General features: G+C 37.0%; 2 protein-coding genes and 1 pseudogene across 5 annotated transcripts in view; 2 read left to right on the top strand and 1 right to left on the bottom strand.

The window, feature by feature from the left end:
* Window positions 1-21687, top strand: part of TLK1 (tousled like kinase 1) — a 153302-nt gene that overhangs the window by 19356 nt on the left and 112259 nt on the right. Inside the window, exon 2 of one of the 4 annotated variants that reach the window (XM_073882567.1) lies at window positions 11820-11983. The exons of 2 other annotated variants lie outside the window; for them this stretch is intronic. The gene's annotated coding sequence lies outside the window, so the exon portion shown is untranslated. Of the gene's footprint in view, window positions 1-11819; window positions 11984-19213; window positions 19230-21687 lie in introns of those variants that run through there. One more of the 4 variants, XM_073882564.1, reaches the window with a different exon arrangement.
* Window positions 14884-15388, bottom strand: LOC112809912 (transcription and mRNA export factor ENY2). The gene has a single exon (XM_025853322.2). The coding sequence runs from the start codon at window positions 15286-15288 to the stop codon at window positions 14983-14985; it is 306 nt and encodes a 101-aa protein (XP_025709107.1). The 5' UTR covers window positions 15289-15388; the 3' UTR covers window positions 14884-14982.
* LOC112809907 (small ribosomal subunit protein eS6-like) lies at window positions 17031-17827 on the top strand (annotated as a pseudogene).

Genomic DNA, 21687 nt, shown 5'->3' on the forward strand with positions numbered 1-21687 from the left:
TTCTTTCTTTCTTTCTTTCTTTCTTTCTTTCTTTCTTTCTTTCTTTCTTTCTTTCTTTTTTTCTTTTCTTTCTTTCTTTTGTTCTTTCTTTCTCTCTTTCTCTCTCTCTCTTTCTCTCTCTCTTTCTCTCTTTCTTTCTCTTTCTCTCTTTCTGTCTCTCTGTTTTTCTCTCTGTCTTTCTCTCTTTCTCTCTTTCTTTCTTTCTGCCTGCCTGCCTTCCTTCCTTCCTTCCTCCCCTTCCTCCCCTTCCTTCCTTGTTTTGAGAGAGGGAGGGAGGGGGCCAGGGCAGTAGTAGGGTGAGGGAGAGAGAGAGAAAAACTTAAGTAGGCTACATGCCCAGCGTGGAGCCTATACTCTCACAGCCCTGAGGTCATGACCTGAGCCAAAATCAGGAGTTGGGAAATCAAGAGTGGGATGCTTAACTGACTGAGCCACCCAGGAGCCCCAGAAGGAGATAACTTCTGTTGAAGTGACACCCAGCTGTAGGAGTAGGGTAGTCCTTTTTCTCAGTTTGCTCCTCCTGGTAAAGAAGTTTCGCTTATAAGTGAGCAATTATGACCCAGTATTTTTGGCCTACTGTACCTGGAATAGAGTTTCTGCCTTACAAGTGGGAGTTAGTTGGGAGGAGGGACTCCATAGTTTTCTCATCCATGCCTGCCTGACGTAGAGTTTCTGCAACATGGAGCTGGGGGAGGTTGGTGGTGGTGAGAGATGCCAGCATCCTTCTCCTCTGGGTTGAAATTACCCTCCTGGACTGGGCTAGGGGAGCTCCTGGGGTACCCATCTGGTGTAGAACTTTAGTCACATGGAGTTGTAGGGTGTGAATGGGAGTGATTTGTGTCTCAGACGTCACAGATGCTTGCTCTTCTCACCTCAGTGTAGTGTATTTTCTTGAATAAATGTTTCTCCATTTGCTGTATGCCCTTAGGATGATTTCCAAAAACATTAAATGGTTGGTGGTTCTTTAAAAAAAAAAGTTGGGGCGCCTGGGTGGCTCAGTCAGTTAAGCGGCTGCCTTCAGCTCAGGTCACGATTCCAGGGTCCTGGGATCGAGCCCCATGTTGGGGTCCCTTCTCCCTCTGCCCCTTCCCCCCCCCCACTAGAGCACGGGCTCTCTCTCAAATAAAAAAAAAAATAAAAAAAAAGTTTCACCAGTTAAATGGTTATTTCACATGGTCTACTGAGCTTCTCATGCCACTATTCCTGAAGTCATCCTATTCTACTATATTTTATTGTCTTTCAGAAACTTATATTATTATGCTTTTCATACTTAATCTGTAGTCCTCCTGAAGTTGTTTTTTTCCTGTGTGGTGTGAGGTAGTAGTGTCATTTCCATATGGCTATCCTGATAACTCAGCACCATTTACCAAAAAGAAACGTTCTTTCCCACTGTTTTGCAGTGCTACCTTTTTTTGTTAATCAAGTGTCTGTACCCAGAAACAGGTTTGTTTCTAGGCTGTACATTCTCTATCATTTGTCTATTCTTGTGCCAGTACCATACTGTCTTAATTATAAGCTTGATACCTAATAAATGTAATTAGCTTGATATCCAGTAAAATAAACTTTCCTGCCTTTTGATAGGTCGAATTCTCCCAAGATTTCTTTCTTCTGAGTATGCAGTTGAATACTTAATCTTTGTAGTGCTTTGAAGGGATTTTGCAGATGTAGTTAAAGTTACAAGCAACAAACCTTAAAATGGTGAGATTGCCTTGGATTATTTGAGTGGGCCCAGTTCGGCTGCACAAGCCCCTTAAATACAAAAAAGGCAGAAAAGAGGAAGGCAGAAGAGAGGTGGGGCAGAAAAGAGATCAGAGGGACTTGACTCAGAAACATGAAAAGGACTTGGCCTGCTGTTGGTGCCTTTAAAAGGGGGACCATGAGCCAGGGAATGTAAGTGACCCTTAGAAGCTGAGACCAAGTCTCACTTGACAGACAGGAAAGAGATGGGGGACCTTTGTCCTATAATTGCTTGGAGTTGAATTTTGCCAGCATCCTAAATGAACCTGGAAACAGATTCTCTCCTAGTGTCTAGACAGAAACACAGCCTATCTAATACCTTGATTTCATCCTCGTGAGATCCTAAGCAGAGAACCACTTGAGCCATGCTGTGCTGAGATTTCTGATCCACAGAAACTGGAGGTAATACATGTGTGTTTTTAAGCTGCTATGTTTGTGGTAACTTGTTAGAACAAGTGATAGAAAATTAATACACATTTCATTGATTTTCTTCAAAATTGCCTTGGCTATTTTTGGGTACATTCTACAAATAAAACTAAAACAGATCTTTTGAGGGTTTGAAATTGCATTGAATCTGTTGATCATATCTTTACAATAATGAGTGTTCCAATCCATGTAGCTTGGGTATATTCATCATTTCAGTAATGCTTTATAGTTTTCTCTGTAATGATCTTGCATAATTGTTACACTTGGTGTTTTATTTTTATTTTTTTATATTACTGTAAATAGTATTTCTTTGACTTTTATATTCTACTTACTGCTGATATGTAGAAATTCAGTTAATTTTTGCATATTGCCTTGGTAACCAGCAATTTTGCTTATAATTCTGATAATATATCTCAACTAGATTGACTTTCTATAAACATATGGCATATGAGTGATAAATTCATTTAGTCTTTACCAATCCTTATACTACTTGTGTTTCTAGCCTTATTGCAGTGATTATAACTGCCAGTACAGTGTTGAATAGACTGGTTATAGTGGGAATCCTTGTGTTGCTCCTATTTTAAAAGTAGGGGAAGAATCAATACTTTACAATTTAGCATATAGGCATTTTGGATCTGTCTTTTCTCAGATCAAGGAAGTTCCTTTCTATTACTGGTTACTAGTTTGTTTAAATCATTAATGGATGTTGAATTTTATCAAATGCCTTTTTCTGCATTTATTCAGATAATTTTAACTTCTCAGCATTTTTTTTTAACGTGGTGAATTATTTTATTGCTCCTTAATTATTACACCAACCTTGTATTCCTGGACTAACCTAATTGTGAACTATTAGTTTTTTTTAATGTGAATTACTTTCCTGATTTTTCATTTAGTATTTTTACACCTACATACATGAATGAGATAGGTGTGTAACTTTCTCATAATGTCCTTGTCAGGTTTTATAGCAAGGTAACACTGGCTTCATAAAAATGAGTTGGGAAGTGCTTTTTCTTTTACCACTATCTTAAGAATTTATGTAAGAAGGGTGTTATAGCTTCTTTAAGTGTTTGGTAGAAGTCACTGAGGAAGCTTTCTAGGCCTGGAATTTTCTCTGTGGAGAAATTTTAAATAATGATTTCAATTTCTATAATGTCACAGTACTCTTTAGAGTTTCAGTTTTCGTATCAGTTTTGGTAAGTTGTATTTCCTAGTAATTCCTACATTTTATCTAAAACTTCCAATGTGTGTGTATAAAATTGTAAATAATATTCCCTGTGATCTTTCTGTGTCTAGGATCTATAGTGATATCCTCTTTTCATTCCAGATGGTCACTGTCTGTGTTTTGTCTCTTTTTTTCTTGATCCCTCTTACCAGTTTATTAGTTTTTTCATGGAACCAGCTTTTAGTATTCATTCTTTGTTTTGTATGTTTGTTTTCTATTTGATCGATTTTTGTTCTGATTTTTATTGTTTCCTTCTTTGACTTTCTTTGGGTTTAATATGCTGTTCTTTTTCTAGACTTGTGTGACAAATGCTTATTAGTTCTTGGATTTTTAACCTTCCTCCCTATTCTTCCCCTCCCCCAATGCGTTTGAGGTTATAAAGTTACCTAAGCATGGGTTTGGCTTTCTTTCTCTGATTTTTTTTTTTCCTTCCCCCACAAAATTGAGGTGAAATTCACATAAAATGCAATTAACTATTTTAAAGTGTTTACTCCCTCAAGTTTTGATATATGTGTGTATGTATGTATGTGTATTTCATTCAGCTCAAAATATTCTACAATTTCCATGATTTCTCTTGATCCATGGGTTATTCAGAAGTACAGTTGACCCTTGAACTATGTGGGGGTTAGGGGTGCCAGCCCCCACACAGTTGAAAATCTGCATGTAACTTTTGGCTCCCCAGAAATTTAATTACTAATAGCCTACTGTTGGCTGGAAGCCTTACCAATAACATAAAGTTGATTAGTACATATTTTGTATAAGTATTATATACTTTAAAAGGCTTTTACTGATTTTTGACCTAGCTCCACTGTAGTAAGAACTAAATTTGTAAGATTTCAGTTCTTTAAAATATGAGACCCAACATATTGTCTTTCTTAGTAAAATATTCCTTGTATAGGCCCCCCAAAATTTTGACTATGGTGGTTAGATGTGATTCAGTATATATATTTGTTATATCAGGTTTGTTTCTTAAAATTATCATTACTTGTTTTGCTTGTTTGCTCTTACTCAGAGCAGGTTTAAAGGTTTAAAATGTCCCAGAGGTGCCTGGGTGGCTCAGTTGGTTGGGCATCTGGTTTCAACTCAGGTCATAATCCTCCGGGTCCTGGGATGGAGCCCTGTGTCCAGCTCCCTGCTCAACAGGGAGTCTGCTGGTCACCCCCCCCCCCCCCCCTCACTAGCGCGCATGCACACTCTCTCTCTAAATCTTAAAAAAAAAAAAAAGGTCCCAAAGTGGTTGTAGATTTATCTACATACATAGTATAGTTTGTCATTTTTTATATTACGTATTTATGTATTTTTTGTTGTAGGTGCTTATAAATTAAGAATTTTTGTATCTTCCTGGTAAATCAAAGCTTTTATCATCATGAAATGTTTTTCTTTATATTTTGTAATGTATCTTGCCTTACAGTGAGTGTACTTTATCTAGTGTTAAGACAGATAACGCTAGCTTTCAGTTGCTAAATGTTTTCATGGTATATCTTTTTCCAGGCTTCTACTTAAAACTTTTATTTATATTTTAGCTGTCTCTTATAAATAGCATATGTTCTTTAAAAAATAACTAGTTTGACTGTGTTTGTTTTAATTGGAACATTGAGTAAATTTATATTTAATATACTTACTGATATATTTGGGTTTAAATTAATGTTTCTCGTTTTATTTACCCTGTTTGTTTGAACTTTCTTTTACTCTCTTTTTATGCCTTGTTTTGGATTGTTACTATTTTTTATTTCAAATAATTCCCCACAGGTGGCTTAATGGTTGTATCCTGTTTGAGATTATATCCTAATTTTTTTAGTGGTTATCCCAGAAATGAAAATATACCTCTTTGACTTATTAAGCATAGTGTAAGTCAGTATTTTTTCCTCTTCCTGGTCAGTGCAACAACTTTAGAAACTGTTAACTGTACAGTTCCCTCTCCTGAATTATATACTACTATTACTGCATGGTTTGGTTCTTTTTTTTTTCCCCCCAAGTTTTTATTTATTTGAGAGAGAGAGAGTGCACAAGTAGGGGGAGAGGCAGAGGGAGAGAGAAAAGCAGAAGCAGACTCCCCGCTGAGTAGGGAGCCTGACGACACAGGGTTCCCAGGACCCTGGGATCATGACCTGAGCTGAAGACAGATGCTTAACCAACTGAGCCACCCAGGTGCCCCTGCATAGTTTGGTTTTACATTATTTTAACCACCCATAAGATATTATTAGTATTTTATATAGTAATTCTGCATTTATATTTACTATATAGTTTTTTTTTTTTCTTTTTAAAGCTGTGTTGATTTTCTGTTTGCCTAAAGAATGCTCTTTAATGTTTTCTCTATTTGGGCCTATCTGGTGTGGAATTCTCTGTTAACTGCTTGTCTGATAAGTCTTTCCTCCATCTTTATTCTTGAAAAGTTTTTGTTGTTTTTGTCTGACATCAGAATGCAAGTAGGCAGTTATTTTCATTCATTCAGCTCATGTTGTGTTATTACAGTGAGACCCGATTTCCATTGTTTTGTTCTGAGTCCTCTGTCAGTCTTATTGTTGCTCCCTTGACGGTAATCTAGTTTGCTGTTTCTGGTTACTTTTCAGGTTTCGGGGAGGTTATTTTTGGTTTTCAAGCAGTTTTACTCTGAGGTGTGTAAGTATGCTTTTGTTCTACTTGGTGTGTGTAGGACTTCTTAGATCTGTGACTTGTGGCTGCACTATCCAGTGCCACTAGATATATGTGACTTTATTTATTTAAAAAAGATTTTTAAATTTTTATTTATTTGACAGAGGGAGAGACAGTAAGAGAGGGAACACAAGCAAGGGGAGTTGGAGAGGGAGAAGCAGGCTCCCCACTGAGCAGGTAGCCCAATGCGGGGTTTGATCCCAGGACCCTGGGATCATGACCTGAGCCACCCAGGCGCCCCTATATGTGACTATTTAAATGATCATTTAAGAAGTTAGAAATTAAGTTTCTCAAGTTCTCAGTAGCCACATGTAATTATTGGCTGCCTTTATGGCAGATGGAGAGCATGTCACGTCCATCATTGCAGAAAATTTTGTTGGACAGAACTGTTGAAGACTTTTATAAGTTTTGGGAAATTTTCAGTCCATACCATTTTAGATAGTTCTCCTATCCTGTCATCTTCTCTGGGAATCCAGTTGTACATGTGTTAGATCTTCTTATTGTATGCTGTGTGTTTCTCATCCCCTTTTCTGTATTTTCATCCTTTTATTCCTAATGTGCCTTTTGAAAGGTATATTTTTCTGAGATAATCTTCTAGTTCATGAATTCTCTCTCTCTCTCTCTCTCTTTAATTAGAGGGTGGGAAGAAGGGGCAGAGGAAGAGGGAGACAGAATCTCAGACAGCCTCCATACCCAGCACAGAGCCTAACTTGAGGCTTAATCCCACAACCCTGAGATCATGACCTGAGCTGAAATCAAGAATCAAACGTTCCACCGATTGAACCATGCAGGTGCCCCTCATTAATTCTCTCTTAAGGTTTTAGTATGTGTCAAACTCATCTACTGAGTTCTTAACTTAAATCCTTTGATTTTTTTTAGTTCTGGAAAGCAATTTGGTAGTTTCAGGTTCTCTGTCAAAGTTCTCAGTCTTATTATTCAGCATAATTATTTGGAAGTGTTTGATAACTTCATTATCTAGATCCCTTTGAGTCTTGTTCCATGTTTTATTTGCTTTTCAGTCATGTGTTACTTTCTTGGGTTTCTTTTTCATTGTTTTGTTTTTTAATTGGGTATGGCACATTTTTTATGAGAAACCATAGAGATCATTTGGAGCCTAGAATAATGGCAGTCTTCCATGATAGGATTTACATTTAATTTTGGCAGAAATATAGGGGCACTCTAAATCTCAGATTTTCTTGATCCACTTTTAAGGATTGAGATTAGAAGCTGGACCCTAATCCTATTCATTTTTGCTCTGAGATGGGGATCCCAGTGCAAAGTTTGGGGGAGGCTCTGGATTTCTTTTTTTTTTTTTTTTCCCTGTACAGCCCAGTGATACTGCCAAAATTTTGCTTAGCATCTCAGTTTCTAAATCACTAGTTCTGAAATCAGCAGATGCTTCTAGAGTCTGGGGAAGCCTCATTTACCACCCTCAACTCTGGAGTTTTTTTTCCTGAATTTTGGCCCCATGATTCTTCATTGACTTATAACTATAAGCAGACTTAAAAAAAAACAAAAGAATTTAGTCCAACTTTTCAAGTTTCCCAACCCAGAACATTGGTCTGATTTACCTAATCAGCATTACTAGGAGTTCTTATTTGCTTTTTTGTTTTTTGTTTTTGTTTTATTTCAGGGGTACAGGTCTGTGATTCATCAGTCTTACACAATTCACAGTGCTCAGAATGCCTCCCCAATGTTCATCACCCAGTGACCCCATCCCACCACCCCTCTCCACTCCAGCAACCCTGCTTTTGTTTTTAATACTTCCAATTCATTTGAACATTTTGGGTAAACTTGAATCTTTTTTCACTCCTCTCAATTGTGGTTTTTTTTTTTTTAAGATTTTATTTATTTGTCAGAGAGAGTGCACGTGCACAAGCAGGGGAGCATCAGGCTTCCCGCTGAACAAGGGCCTGATGTGGGACTCCATCCCAGGACCCTGGGATCATGACCTAAGTCAAAGGCATTTGCTTAACCCACTGAGCCACACAGGCATCCCTCCTCCTCGCAATAATGATGAATGTATAGTTGAATAAGTGTTATCTGGGACTTTTTTTTTTCTGTTATTATGAAAGGACAATGCATTGATAAAATTCTAAAATAACGTGGCACACAATCCTATCCAGTGATTTTTTTTTTTCTGATTCTGGGAGAAACTTTTCTGATGAGTTACAGTCATAATGGAGTTGTGTCTTATTCAGGGATTAGGTTCTAAGAGGTCATAGTTAATATATGCACCTTTTTTTTTTTAACAATTTAATAGCTGGGACATATACACTTCCTTTCGGGTTGGATGTATGCTCAATTCTCTGTTCTCAGTTCTTTCCACTATAGGTAAGAATGTGATACATCTTTGTTACTTTGCTTCTTTTAAATTATTGCCCTTTGAGTAATAGTGTTTTAGCTTTAGAAACTGACTTTTAGGTTTGCTAAATATAGTATAATACTTTGTATGCATTTGAAAATTGTCATGCTTCAAATGTTGCAGTTATTGTTTCAGTTTAAGTTAGTCAAAAAGTATGAATTTCTTTCTGGATGTTGTTATATTGTAAGAGTTGTACCTATTTACAGTGCCATCAGTAACACACATGAACCAGTTTAATGGAAACATCACTGCTCTAGTGGTACTATATTTTAAAACTGGCTTGTGTGGTTGTATTCCAGGTTGTTTTACTTGTATATGTTTGATTACCAAGAACATAAGCAGTTTTCCACATGTTTATTACCTTTTTTGTTTGTGGTTTGTTTTAAAAATTACTCAAGTTTCTCAAAATTATTGAAAAGGATGCAGCTTTGAATTGCTTAATCATAAAATTAGGTGGATTTTTTTGTGGGAGGGAGCAAAGTTAACTGAGGTCACAGTGTCGATACCATGGACCCATTACTACAGCTTATTACTACCAAAGCTTACTTTTACTACAGTATGTACTGATGACAAGGACTGTGACAGTTCTATTTATTTGTTTGTTTGTTTGTTTGTTTGACAGAGAGAGAGATAGTGAGAGCAGGAACACAAGCAGGGGGAGTGGGAGAGGGAGAAACAGGCTTCCCGCCAAGCAGGGAGCCCGATGTGGGGCTCGATCCCAGGCCCCTGGGACCATGACCCAAGCCGAAGGCAGAGGCTCAATGACTGAGCCACTCAGGTGCCCGGACTGTGACAGTTCTTATGTTAAAACTACTTGCAGTTGTTTGTAATGTCTAATTTACTTCTCTAGATTACAGAGCAGCAGAAGAAAGAAAATGGGAATTTTAAGGGGGGTTAATGATTTCAGCTTGTTCCCCAAATACTGGCATCTGAACTTTGAAATCGAGATCAGTATACTCTCCTATGGCAGCCTCCTTGCCAGGATCAATTTATAGTAATTATTTATTCTTTACTTGCTAAAACATAGGTATATATGTTAAATGTTGTTTTAAGTATTTTGCGATTTAATAAATATTCTTCCTTAAATTTTCTATTAACAAGTTATTGACCAAAGCATAGATGCATAGTTAGTTGGAACACTGTCTAAAACTTGATGTTTAAAGCATTTTAGTTATCTTTAACAGCTAACATGATCAATTACAACCCTAACCTCTACCCCACAAAGCTTGCCTTTAATAAGAAAATGATAAAAGTGATGCAAATTTTTCATTATCATGAGCTGTCAGCAATTTTATTTATTTATTTATTTTTTAAGATTTTATTTATTTATTTGACAGAGAGCAAGAGAAGGAACACAAGCAGAGGGAGTGGGAGAGGGAGAAACAGGCTTCCTGCTGAGCAGGAAGGGGCTCTACCCCAGGACCCTGGGATCATGACCTGAGCTGGGGGCAGACGCTCAATGACTGAGCCACACAGGCACCCCTCAGCAACTTTATTTAGGATATCTTTTCTAAATTTGTATAAAATAAAAATGACTTTAACCCAGTTATTTGAGAAGGCAAAGCTGGGTAATTAAGTAGTTGTATAAATCCTGTATTTATTGAGTACCCAAAGAGCTTGACTACTAATGAAAGTTTATCCTAAGATTGAGGCTTAACTCCAGATACTGCAGGTATTAAAAATAACACATGTGCTCACATGCCTGTGTGCCTCTTTGTATATGCAGATGTCTTGATGGTAGAAATAAAAAGCCACATAAAAGAGTTTTCTTTTGTATTTTTAAAAGAATCATTAAATCAAAATTTAAAAAACTATTATTTACTTCATTTTATTCTTGCTTTGTACCTAATTCCTTATTTTGGAATTAGGTATAGAGCATGAGTTGGCAGACTTTTTGCAAAGAGCATGTTAGTAAGTATTTTAGGCTTTTTAGGCCAAAAGGTCTCTGTTAGAATTACTCTCTGTCTGAATGGGCGTGGCTTTGTTCCAATAAAACTTTTTTTATGGACACTGAAATTTGAATTTCACGTGATTTCTACTTGTCATGAAATGCTCTTCTTTTTGATCTCCCCTTTGCAAACATTTAAAAATGTAAAAACCATTTTAGTTCATGAATAGTACAAAAACAGGTGGTGCTCCCTGTCCCTGGTATAGAGTAATTTTCTGTGAGGAAGTTGAATGCTTCAAATTAATCAGTTATTCAAGTAGATAACTCCAGATCTGTTTTATCTTGCAAAACTGAAGCTGTAATACCCATTATACAACAGCTTTCCACTCCCCTCTGCCCCCAACCCCTGAAAAGCACCATTTTATACTATTAATTTGACTACTCTAAGGTATATCATATAAATGCAGTCATACATGTTTGTCTTTTTGTGACTGGCTTATTTCATTTAGCACACTGTCCTCAGTGTTCATCTGTATTGTAGCATGTGTCAGAATATCCTACCCTTTAACGGCTGAATAATATTCCATTTTATGTATATACCACATTTTGTTTATCCATTCATCCATTGATGGTTGCCTGGCTTGCTTCCATGCCTTGCCTGTTGTGAATAAGGCTGCTATAAACACGGGTGTGCACATATCTCTGAGACTCAGCTTTGAGTTCTTGTGGGTATATACCCAGAAGTGAGATTGCTTGGATCATATGGTAATTTTATTTTTTGGAGGAACTGCCATACTGTTTTGCACTGCAGCTGTACCATTTTAGTTTCATCCACAGTGCACAAGCATTCCAATTTCTCTACATCCTTGCTAACACTTATATTCTATTTTTTAAATAGTAGCAGTCCTAAGAAGAGTGAAACAATATCTTGTGGGTTTTATATGCGTTTCCTTAATTATTAGTGGTATTGAGCATCTTTTTCTACACATGCTGACCATTTGTGCTATCTCTGGAGAAATGTTTTAAGTTCTTTGCCCATGTTAAAATCAGGTTATTTGTTAGCTGACTATATTTTTTAAGAATACATTTTTCCTCTTTTGCAGGGTGTTCTACAAGTACAGATAAGTAAATTAACATAATTTACTATTACTTATAAAGGTAATAACTTAGAAGAATGAGGAGCACAGTAGTGGAAGTTCTGATTTACCAAAAGCCAGTCTGATAGAGAAGCTAAACATGCTGTAATTGTTTTCAAAGTGCATCAACAGCAACCTGGGAAGATGAAGTGCATATAATGTGACTAAGAAAGAAATAGGATTGATTTTTATGTGTCCTGTAGAATTATTCATTCACACCTTGCTGTATATTGTAATCAAATAGTATGTTAAGCAGTTTAGAGAGTTATTATGCTCTGTAGTATTTAGACATACATGGTAGGTAGTTCATAAAATTGATTCTGATGTATCCAGCCACGATCATTTCAAGTTTTATTCTTTTTTTTTTTAAGATTTTATTTATTTATTTGACAGAGACACAGTGAGAGAAGGAACACAAGCAAGGGGAGTGAGAGAGGGAGAAGCAGTCCTCTCGCGGAGCAGGGAGCCCAATGCAGGGCTCGATCCCAGGACCCTGGGATCATGACCTGAGCCAAAGGCAGATGCTTAACGACTGAGCCACCCAGGCACCCCCCAAGGTTTATTCTTTTACATTATTTGTCTTTCTCCTCATTGATATTGTGAGTTCATAGTGTGAACACTATCTTGTCTTTTAGGCCCATTGACTTACAATAGAGTTGATTGTATAAGTGATCCACAGTATGTATTAATTTTTATTTTATTTTATTATTATTTTTAAAGATTTTATTTATTTATTTGACAGAGAGAGACAGTGAGAGAAGGAACACAAGCAGCAGGGGTGGGAGAGGGAGAAGCAGGCTTCCCGCTGAGCAGGGAGCCCGATGCAGGGCTCGATCCCAGGACCCTGGGATCATGACCTGAGCCGAAGGCAGACGCTTAACGACTGAGCCCCCCAGGTGCCCCTGGATTAATTTTTAAATATCTAAGTGGTCAGTGAAAGCAGTTTTTCCTCATCCTTTGTACTTTTATTTTTTGTATATTGAGCTGGGCTTTCTTTGTACCTGTCCTTCCTTCCTGCTACCCTGTGCTCTTTGCTAATGATAATTGAACCATTACCCATAAAATAGGTAACTGTGGGCCTTAGTCTTCATTGTTAGATGAGTGGATAAGTGAGGCCTGCATGAAGAAACTCACTGTTGTCCATAAAACACACCAAGTTCAGTGTCTTCAAATAGGAACTCATGGTCTGTCTCCCCAAACCAGTTCCTTTTATAGTGACTGTTACTACCAATTATCCATGTGTAAACCAGAAACATTTCCCTTTCCTTTCCTTTTCAAATTCAGTTTGCTACCAAGTCCTCTTGTTTTTTCATCTTCTAGATACCTTTCTGGTCTTATGTGGTACTAGTTCAAACTAGTGTCTTCTCTTACTGGATTGCTACAGTGGCCGCCTAACTGGTGTCCATGAATCCACCCTGGAATCTATAATCAGGCAGAAATGCAGACGCTGTAATACTTTCCAAGTAACAGTACTTAATATTCTACCTGATTGAACTAATTTTTTTTAAAGCTTTATTTATTTATTTATGAGAGAGAGAGAGAGAAAGCATGTGTGTGCCGTGGGGTAGTGGGAAGGGGCAGAGGAAGAGGGAGAGAGAAACCTAAGGAGACTGCCCGCTAAGCATGGAGCCCAGTGCAGGGCTTGATCTCACAACCCTGAGATCAGACCTGAGCTGAAACCAAGAGTCTGATGCTTTAACTGACTGCACCACCCAGGTGCCCTTAATTTTTTTATATTATGTTGATTTTCTTATTGAGCTTCCTTGGCTTTCTAAATAAGTTCTATTCATGTTATTACGTGTCTGTTTTATGCCAGGAGGAGTTTACCCATATGTTGTATTCCTCTTCATGCCAGTAAATTAGATGGCTATTTTCATTGTATGAATGAGGAAACTGAGGCTGAGAGTTACTAAAGCAGTGGAGCTGAAATACAGATTTGGTTGTCTTTTAGAACAGGTTTCTTTAGTTTGAAAATTTGGGGATGCCTGAGAATATCCATTTATTCATTCAAGAAATATTTATTGAGAGTCTTCTATGTGTTGAGCATTCTTTTAGGTGTCTTGATATTCAGTGAACAAATAGCCCCCCGCCCCCCAATTCCTGTTCTTTTGGAGTTTATAGTCTAGTGAGAGGAGATAGGCCATCTCACTGATAAAGCTGCAGACTCAGAATTACTGTGTCTGCTAGGGAGTTTTAGAATTAAAGCATTTGCCTGTCTTGGCAGGGAAATATGTGAAATTTAACTTTACTTGAGGTTCTCCATAACCTCAAATAGCAGGGTAATCTCTAGTTTTTACCTAGGGCTATGAATGTGGTGCCTCACTAGTGACCAGATGTTCTCTCAGCCTGTTTTAGAGTGGTCAGGTAGGCTGAATGAGCTTTACATACTGTGTAATGTGTCTCCAGGGCTACCCCTATGTTCAGAGATTAACTAGAAAGGCTAGTGGGCTCAGCATATAGTTGTACTCATGTTTGTTGTATATTGCAGCAACATAGTGAAGATACACAGCTGAATCTTAAGGGGAAAACATAGGCAGAGTCTGGAGGAATCCATACACAGGCTTCCTTATGCTATTTCCCTCACAAGAGGGGTACACAGAGTACATAATCTTCCCCCAATGAAAATGCAGCAACATGTGTGCAATGTGTCTGTCTGGGGAAGTTCACTAGAGATTCTACATACAAGGTTTTAATTGGGGGTACCTTATTCCTAGCATATACCAACCACATTGTTTCCACGAACAGTCTAGGCACTGTGAGCCACCCTTATCAGTTAGGGAAGGGTGGGAATTACTCTTCAGTAGGCCTTTCTAAAGATAGCATCCTCACACTTGCTATGTAAACTCATTTCTGCACAGTTACCTTTTGACTCTGGATGGAGATTGGTGAGGTGGATCTGGGAGAGATAAATAAATATGGAAAAATAACATTTTTCCTACTAGGCTTTAGGAGTCATTGTTCTTTTTTTTTTTTTTTTTTAAGGATTTTATTTATTTATTTGAGAGAGAGAGAATGAGAGACAGAGAACACGAGAGGGAAGAGGGTCGGAGGGAGAAGCAGACTCCCTGCTGAGCGGGGAGCCCGATGCGGGACTCGATCCCGGGACTCCAGGATCATGACCTGAGCCGAAGGCAGTTGCTTAACCAACTGAGCCACCCAGGCGCCCAGGAGTCATTGTTCTAAGGAAATAATTCTAATTTCAAACAGCATTTTAGGTAGAATGATGTTTGTTGCAGCACTCTTTTTAATAGCAGGAAATTAGAAACCACTTGAATCGCCAATGGTAGGGGAATGATTAAATATATTACTGTATATCCATTTAATGGAATGTTAGGTAGTCATGAAATGTTCATGAAAACATGTCATAATGTGGAAAATTGCTTTTGTAAGAACATAAGATACAAAATAGTAATTAGTGTAGAATCTTTTTTTTTTTTTTTTTTTTTTTTTTTACCATCATACAAAAAAGGATTTTATTTTGGGAAATTGATTCCTAATTTATGGCAAGTTTTACTTTCAGAAATAAAACCACAAAACAACACAATCTCATCCAATCTTAAAGGCTGGCATGCTGAGCAAGGAATGTTCTTATTCTTTGTAGGAGCTCCTTCTTTACACTGTCAGGTACCAGGGCTCTGCCTTTTGGTGTGATTTCAGCCACCAAGTCATCAACAGTAACGTGTTCTAGTCCTTTTTCTTTAATTACCTCTTTACAGTGTGCCTTCAACTGGTCCTTCCAGCCACATTCAATTAATTTAGCTCTCAGCAACTCTTTGAGGCGTTCTCTTTCTCCAGTTTCTATCAACTTTTGGTTAATCGCTGCTCTCATCTGCGCATCTTTGTTCATCTTGCTAACCACCATCACCGCGGGCGAGGGCCGTCCCTTCCCAGCGACGAAATGACCCTTGCGCTGACGACCGTTACCTACCACACTCTTCGGCTGCCCGGACCTAGACCCGCAGTAGCTCCAGTGTAGAATCTTGACAGTGATGGCTATCAGACAGCTTTCTTAGTTCTGAAATTTGCAAATGCCCTTAAGACAAATTCCCTCATGGGCGCCTGGGTGGCTCAGTCGGTTAAGCTACTGCTTTTGGCTCAGGTCATGATCCTGGAGTCCCGGGATTGAGTCCCGCATCGGGCTCCCTGCTCAGCGGGGAGTCTGCTTCTCCCTCTGACCTTCTTCCCTCTCATGCTCTCTCTCTACCATTCTCTCTCTCTCTCTCAATAAATAAATAAAAATCTTTAAAAAAATAAAAAAGACAAATTCCCTCACAAAAATGTAGGAAAATATAAAAAGTTGTTAGCTTTTTGTTATGGGAACATTTTTTAATTTATTGAAGTAGAGTGAATATTGCAGTGAACCTTAACATACCCATCACACAGTTTGATAGTCATCAGTTTTAATACAAAAGTTTAAGTTACTTGTAGGAAACCTAAATCAATTTTATTAAAATGTGGATACTGTGTAGAGTAGTAGCATTAATATGCAGTAAACTTACATAAATTACATTTATAATTTATCTGAAGTTTCTTTTTATGGCAAAGAACTGCCACTGGCACTTCCATCGTTAACATTGTTAATCAGGTTTATTTGGGGGAAAGATTTTTCAAAAACAAAATAGTTTTTTGGTGTGGGGTTGGGATAACTATATGACTTTCAGGCTATATGACTACCTATAAGGAAAATCAAACTCAGACTGAGAATTGAATGGGTGGAGGTTATATAAGTTTCTCATTTTAGCAGCACTTCAGCGAATAATTAATTTTATTATGTCATCACTTTTAGGGTCTTTTGCAAATCGTTGAAATTATGAATGTGGAAACATCTTTGAATGCCAGGGGCTACTATAAAAAGTGTAAAGTTAATCGAGGGATAAAAAGTATGCAGAAAAATGGGCCGCCAGGGTGACTCAGTCAGTTAAGCGTCCGACTCTTGTTTTCTGCTCCGGTCATGATCTCAGGGTCGTGAGAACGATCTGGGAGTCAGACTGTGCTCAGCAGGGAGTCTGCTTGAGATTTTCTCCCTATGCCCCACCTCCCCCGATAAATAAATAGGTCTTTAAAAAAGAGTAAACAGAAAAAAGACTGGAAGAAAACTTGAGTGTGGTTGACATTAGGTTATCTTTGTGTAGTAGGACTATGAGTGGGATTTTTAGGCTCTGATTTTTTGCATTTTTGCATTTTTCTTTATTGTTGCCAATTTGGGGTTTATGACCAGTAGTAAAAATGGGAAGAAGTGAAATTGCTTATTTCTTGTCACTCTAAAGGTACATGTCCTTTTCTTCATAAGACAAATAACTTGACATTGGGAAATAAATGTTAAGTTAGAAAATTAACTATAATTGAAAGAAAACTTGGTATAAGTCAGACTTTTTAAATGTACAGATTTGCTGGAAGACTATGAGGGCCAACCTTATAAAATATAAACTTAAGGCTTTGCATTTATCACTCCATTTTGGCAACTTTGAGATAATACACAAATTAAAAATGTATGAGAATGATGTGACCCACAATTTCTTTGAGTTCTGTATTCTTTATTGAATTTCTGTAAAATGGCAGTCATAATCATTTGTAAAGATACTAGAGGCTCTTTTTCATGGCACCTCGGAGGCGGTAGGCTGCTTCAGGATGAAGCTGAACATCTCTTTCCCAGCTACTGGCTGCCAGAAACTCATTGAAGTGGACGATGAACGCAAACTTCGTACCTTTATGAGAAGCGTATGGCCACAGAAGTTGCTGCTGATGCTCTGGGTGAAGAATGGGAGGGTTATGTGGTCCGAATCAGTGGTGGCAATGACAAACAAGGCTTCCCCATGAAGCAGGGTGTCTTGACCTATGGTCGTGTCCTCCTGCTGCTGAGTAAGGGGCATTCCTGCTATAGACCAAGGCGGACTGGAGAGAGAAAGCGCAAATCTGTTTGGGGTTGCATTGTGGATGCCAATCTCAGTGTTCTCAACTTGGTCATTGTAAAAAAAGGGGAGAAGGATATTTCTGGACTCCCTGATACTACTGTGCCTCGTCGCCTGGGGTCCAAAAGAGCCAGCAGAATCCGCAGACTCTCTCTAAAGAAGATGATCTCTGCCAGTATGTTGTGAGAAAGCCCCTAAACAAAGAAGAGAAGAAACCTAGAACCAAAGCGCCTAAGATTCAGCGTCTTGTTACTCCACGAGTCCTCCAGCACAAACGGCGGCGTATTGCTTTGAAGAAGCAGCGCACTAAGAAAAATAAGGAAGAGGCTGCAGAATATGCTAAACTTTTGGCCAAGAGAATGAAGGAGGCCAAAGAAAAATGCCAGGAACAGATTGCCAAGAGACAGAGGCTGTCCTCTCTGAGAGCTTCTACCTTTAAGTCTGAGTCCAGTCAAAAATGAGATTTTTCTATGAGTGACAAATAAATACGATCAGACATCAAAAAAAAAAAAGATATTAGAGGACTGCTTATACTCTAGACCATTCTGGTCATCAAGTAAATTGTTTGAACCATACAAACTTATTTTATATATTTAAAATGTTTGAATATAACTTCATGTGGTTCAACCTGTTAAAAATTACAATTTCTCATCCTTTGTTAAAGTTGATTTACTTACATATTTTTCTAAAGTTACAAGTCGGTTGGGTGCCTGGGTGGCTCAGTTGGTTAAGTATCTGACTCTTGATTTCAGCTCAAGTCATGATCTCAGGGTTGTGAGATCAAGCCCTGTATTGGGCTCTGCGCTGGGCCTGGAGCCTGCTTAAGATTCTCTCTCTCTCTCTTTCCCCCTCCTCTTTGTTTTTGGATCTCCCTGCCCCCCTCTAAATACATATATATTAATATTATATATATATAAATATAAAACCATATATAAATATTTTAAAAACTAAAGTTACATGTTGGCATTTCTGTTAAGGTTGATGGTAATAGAAAATATTACTAGAATTTAAAAATTTTGTATCTTGGGTGATTTGGTCTTTGGAAATGTATCTTTCTAGAGGAATGTTATGATCTTAATGGGTTTATGCACTCATTTATGTATCTGGCACCAAAACTTTTGGCATTCTCTGGAGTTGTACAGTAATTTAGAGTTGGTAATGATGGTTAAAGATTGTTTTTATTTTCATTGAGCAGCATAATTTATGTTGAACATGTCTGTGGGCATTTAGAGCAGGTAGGGTTCCTAAGCAGAGTGGTTTTTTTGTTGGAAATCTTTTGGGTTTATTAATTTAAAAATTTTATTTTTTTCTTCTTTGAGGATTTAGGCTAGTGAAATTGAAAATGAGTAAACTGGAATGCTCTACTGTTTGTTAATATCCTTTTGTTGCTTTCTGTTCTCACATCACTTACTTGGCATGCAATTTTGGGGAAGTTGCTTATTTTTCTAGGACTCAGTAATAGTAAGTAAAAATTATGGAGGCTATATATTCCAGGAACCTGCTAAGGGCTTGCCAGTATCATCTCATTGAATTTGCATAAGAATCCTGTGGAGTAGTCTCTGTTATTACCAGGATTTTATGGATGAGGACAGAGCTGGTATTCTGGCAGCAGAGCCTATGCTCTTAACCCTAAAGCTATTTTGCTACAATAAGTGTCCATAGAAATCCATTTTAAGAGTCTTTTGAAGATATGATAGAGATGACGTTGGTGAAATAATGCCTGTGTTGAAATCACTGTATAAACATCTAGAATATTTTATCCTTGTTTATTATAATACATTGTTTCAGATAGTGTTTTGAAAGGTGGATAGTGCTCAACTTGGACTTCTTATGTAGAGTGCATGCAACTTCCTTGTCAGAGGTTTACTTCCCTGCTGCAGATGGACTGTACGAGGTAACTGTTCTGGAGTCCTTCTTTCACCCTGCCCTATTAGGATAGAACAGACCAAAAAGGAGTACTGCGGGGCAGTCAGTCATCACTGTCCTTTTGAAGGTATATCAAAATGGTTACCTCTGAGGAGTGGGATTTTGGGAAACGGGAGTATTGGGGCTTTCGTTTTTATATTTCTGTATGATTTATTTCAGCCAGCATTTATTACATTAATAATGGGGAAAAAGCATGGAACTAAAAAAGATTCTTGAGTAATTAGTACTTAGGTTAGGGATAGGATACCAGTTGACGTTGTAGTAATAAGAAGAAAGTAATAACTAGTCCAGGTTTTACCAAATTCCTATTTTGGACCTTTCTTAGAAAACATTGCTTTTTACATATATAAGCACATGTGTGTTCATTTTCTTCCTCTCTCTCTCTCTCTCTCTCTCTCTCTCTCTCTCACACACACACATACACACACACATACACACACACACACACTCTTAGACTCTTCTTTTGGACTGCTCTTTTGGAATAAGGGGTGCTTAGTTGAGTGGATATCAGTTCTAACAATAGGTAATATGATTTAATCTCTCAGTATCTCAATTTCCTTAAGATGAGAACAGGATGTTAAAATAGAGAAGTAGCCTACTATAAAAATACATATATATATGTATGTATGTATACACACATGTACATGTACATGCATATATGTGTGTATATGTATACATGTGTGTATATGAGAAAATTGATTCTAAAAATAGCAAATTATTATAAGCTTAAAGAAGGTAGAGGTATATGAGTTAGTTACGTTACTTTGACATTAACAGAAAAAAATTAGGCATTGAAGTATATGCCATTTTATCTACCAGGAAATTCTAACCACAGGGAGAAAGCTAGAAGGGAGCTTATATTATGTACATAATAAATGCCAGTCTTTATTGAGCACTTATATTGTAGCATACATATATGCTCACATTTATTGAATACTGAGTGACAGGTTTAGTTTAAAACTCTTCATATACACTTATCTTACTCTAACAACTATAAGGTACATACTTTTATTATCTGTTTTATATATAAAGAAGCTGAAACATGGCTAAGGAACTTGGCCATGCTTACACAACTTGTCTATTTGTGTATTTATTTCTGATGAAAGAAAAATTAGCTGTCAGATGTTTTTTATTTATAAGAATAAAATATGAAATTAAATTATTATTCTCTAAGGTCATGACAGGGCAGAGAAGCAAAAACCAAAACTCTGTGCTTTACTCTGATGCAAGCTATATTTTATATGAATAATTTAGTCTGAGTATGTCTGAATTCTTTGCTGTAAGGATTATAAAAAAAAGTGTTTAAAATGACTAAGTATCTTAAAGATAAGGTGAGGTATTAATCTGACATAGAGTGGTTCTAGATCAGACCTGTCTTTTCTTTACCACAGCCTTATATAACTGAATGTATATACTAGATTCAGGAATCTGGCTTTCTATGCTTACTCTTTTCAGTCATTCTCGATGAAATATTTGGGGGGTGTGTCTGAAAGAGAGTGTAGTTATGTGTGTGTATATATATGTATATATACAATACATATATGTGTAGGTAGATGGATAAGATGTGTATAGCTCAAATAGTTTAGTGAAACAGAATAAAGTACAGAAACAGACCCATATTTATGTGGGAATATGATAGATGGCTAGAGAAGTATTTCAGATCAGTGGGAAAGGTTGCATTTGTGAGAAATTGTATGACATTTTCCTTTGGAAAAAAATATAGCTATATACAATTAAATTCTAAATGGATTAAATTTCCAAATGCTAATATTTAAAATCATGAGGGAAAAAATGTGGGAGATCTTTTTTTAGATTCATGGGGGGAAAAGGTTATGAAAGAAATTGGGCCACTTTTGTGATAGCTCATTTAACATGTTCATTTAAGTACCAAAAAATTAGGATATTTGGTTTTAAATTGGCAGTCAAGCTGTGGAATAAATGTTAGAATGTAATGTAGTCAACAAAAGTAATAGCTATGTTTGCTAAATATATGATACAAAATACTGTATTTGAAAATAGATATATTCTATTAACCATGTTAAAATGGATGTTTAAAGACAAGAGTCAGAAATAATTCTGGAGTGTTGAACAGTGTAGACTTCTTAAATTCTTTTTGTTTCCTATACTTTGAAATGCATTAAAAAATAAAAGGAGTGATTTCAATGGAATATTTTATCTTGTTGAAATAATTTCTAACTTTATCATGGTATTTGTGTTTTAATCAGAGTTCTTTGCCTTATCAAGTATAATGTGAAAAGTATTAATAGAAGAAAGACCTTAACTGTTCTGTATAAATAAGCTTATCAGATGAAATATAAAAAGTAACAATTAAAATCTGGAATGAGTTAAAATATTTTCAGACTTCAGGAAGTTTTAAATTCAAAAATGTAAGGCAATGGCTTAGTAGCAGTTGAATTTATTAGAAA

The sequence above is a fragment of the Callorhinus ursinus genome, unplaced genomic scaffold, assembly GCF_003265705.2.
Source record: "Callorhinus ursinus isolate GAN/ISIS: 27379988/994484 unplaced genomic scaffold, GSC_fseal_2.0 scaffold2, whole genome shotgun sequence".
NCBI classification, from domain to species: domain Eukaryota; kingdom Metazoa; phylum Chordata; class Mammalia; order Carnivora; family Otariidae; genus Callorhinus; species Callorhinus ursinus.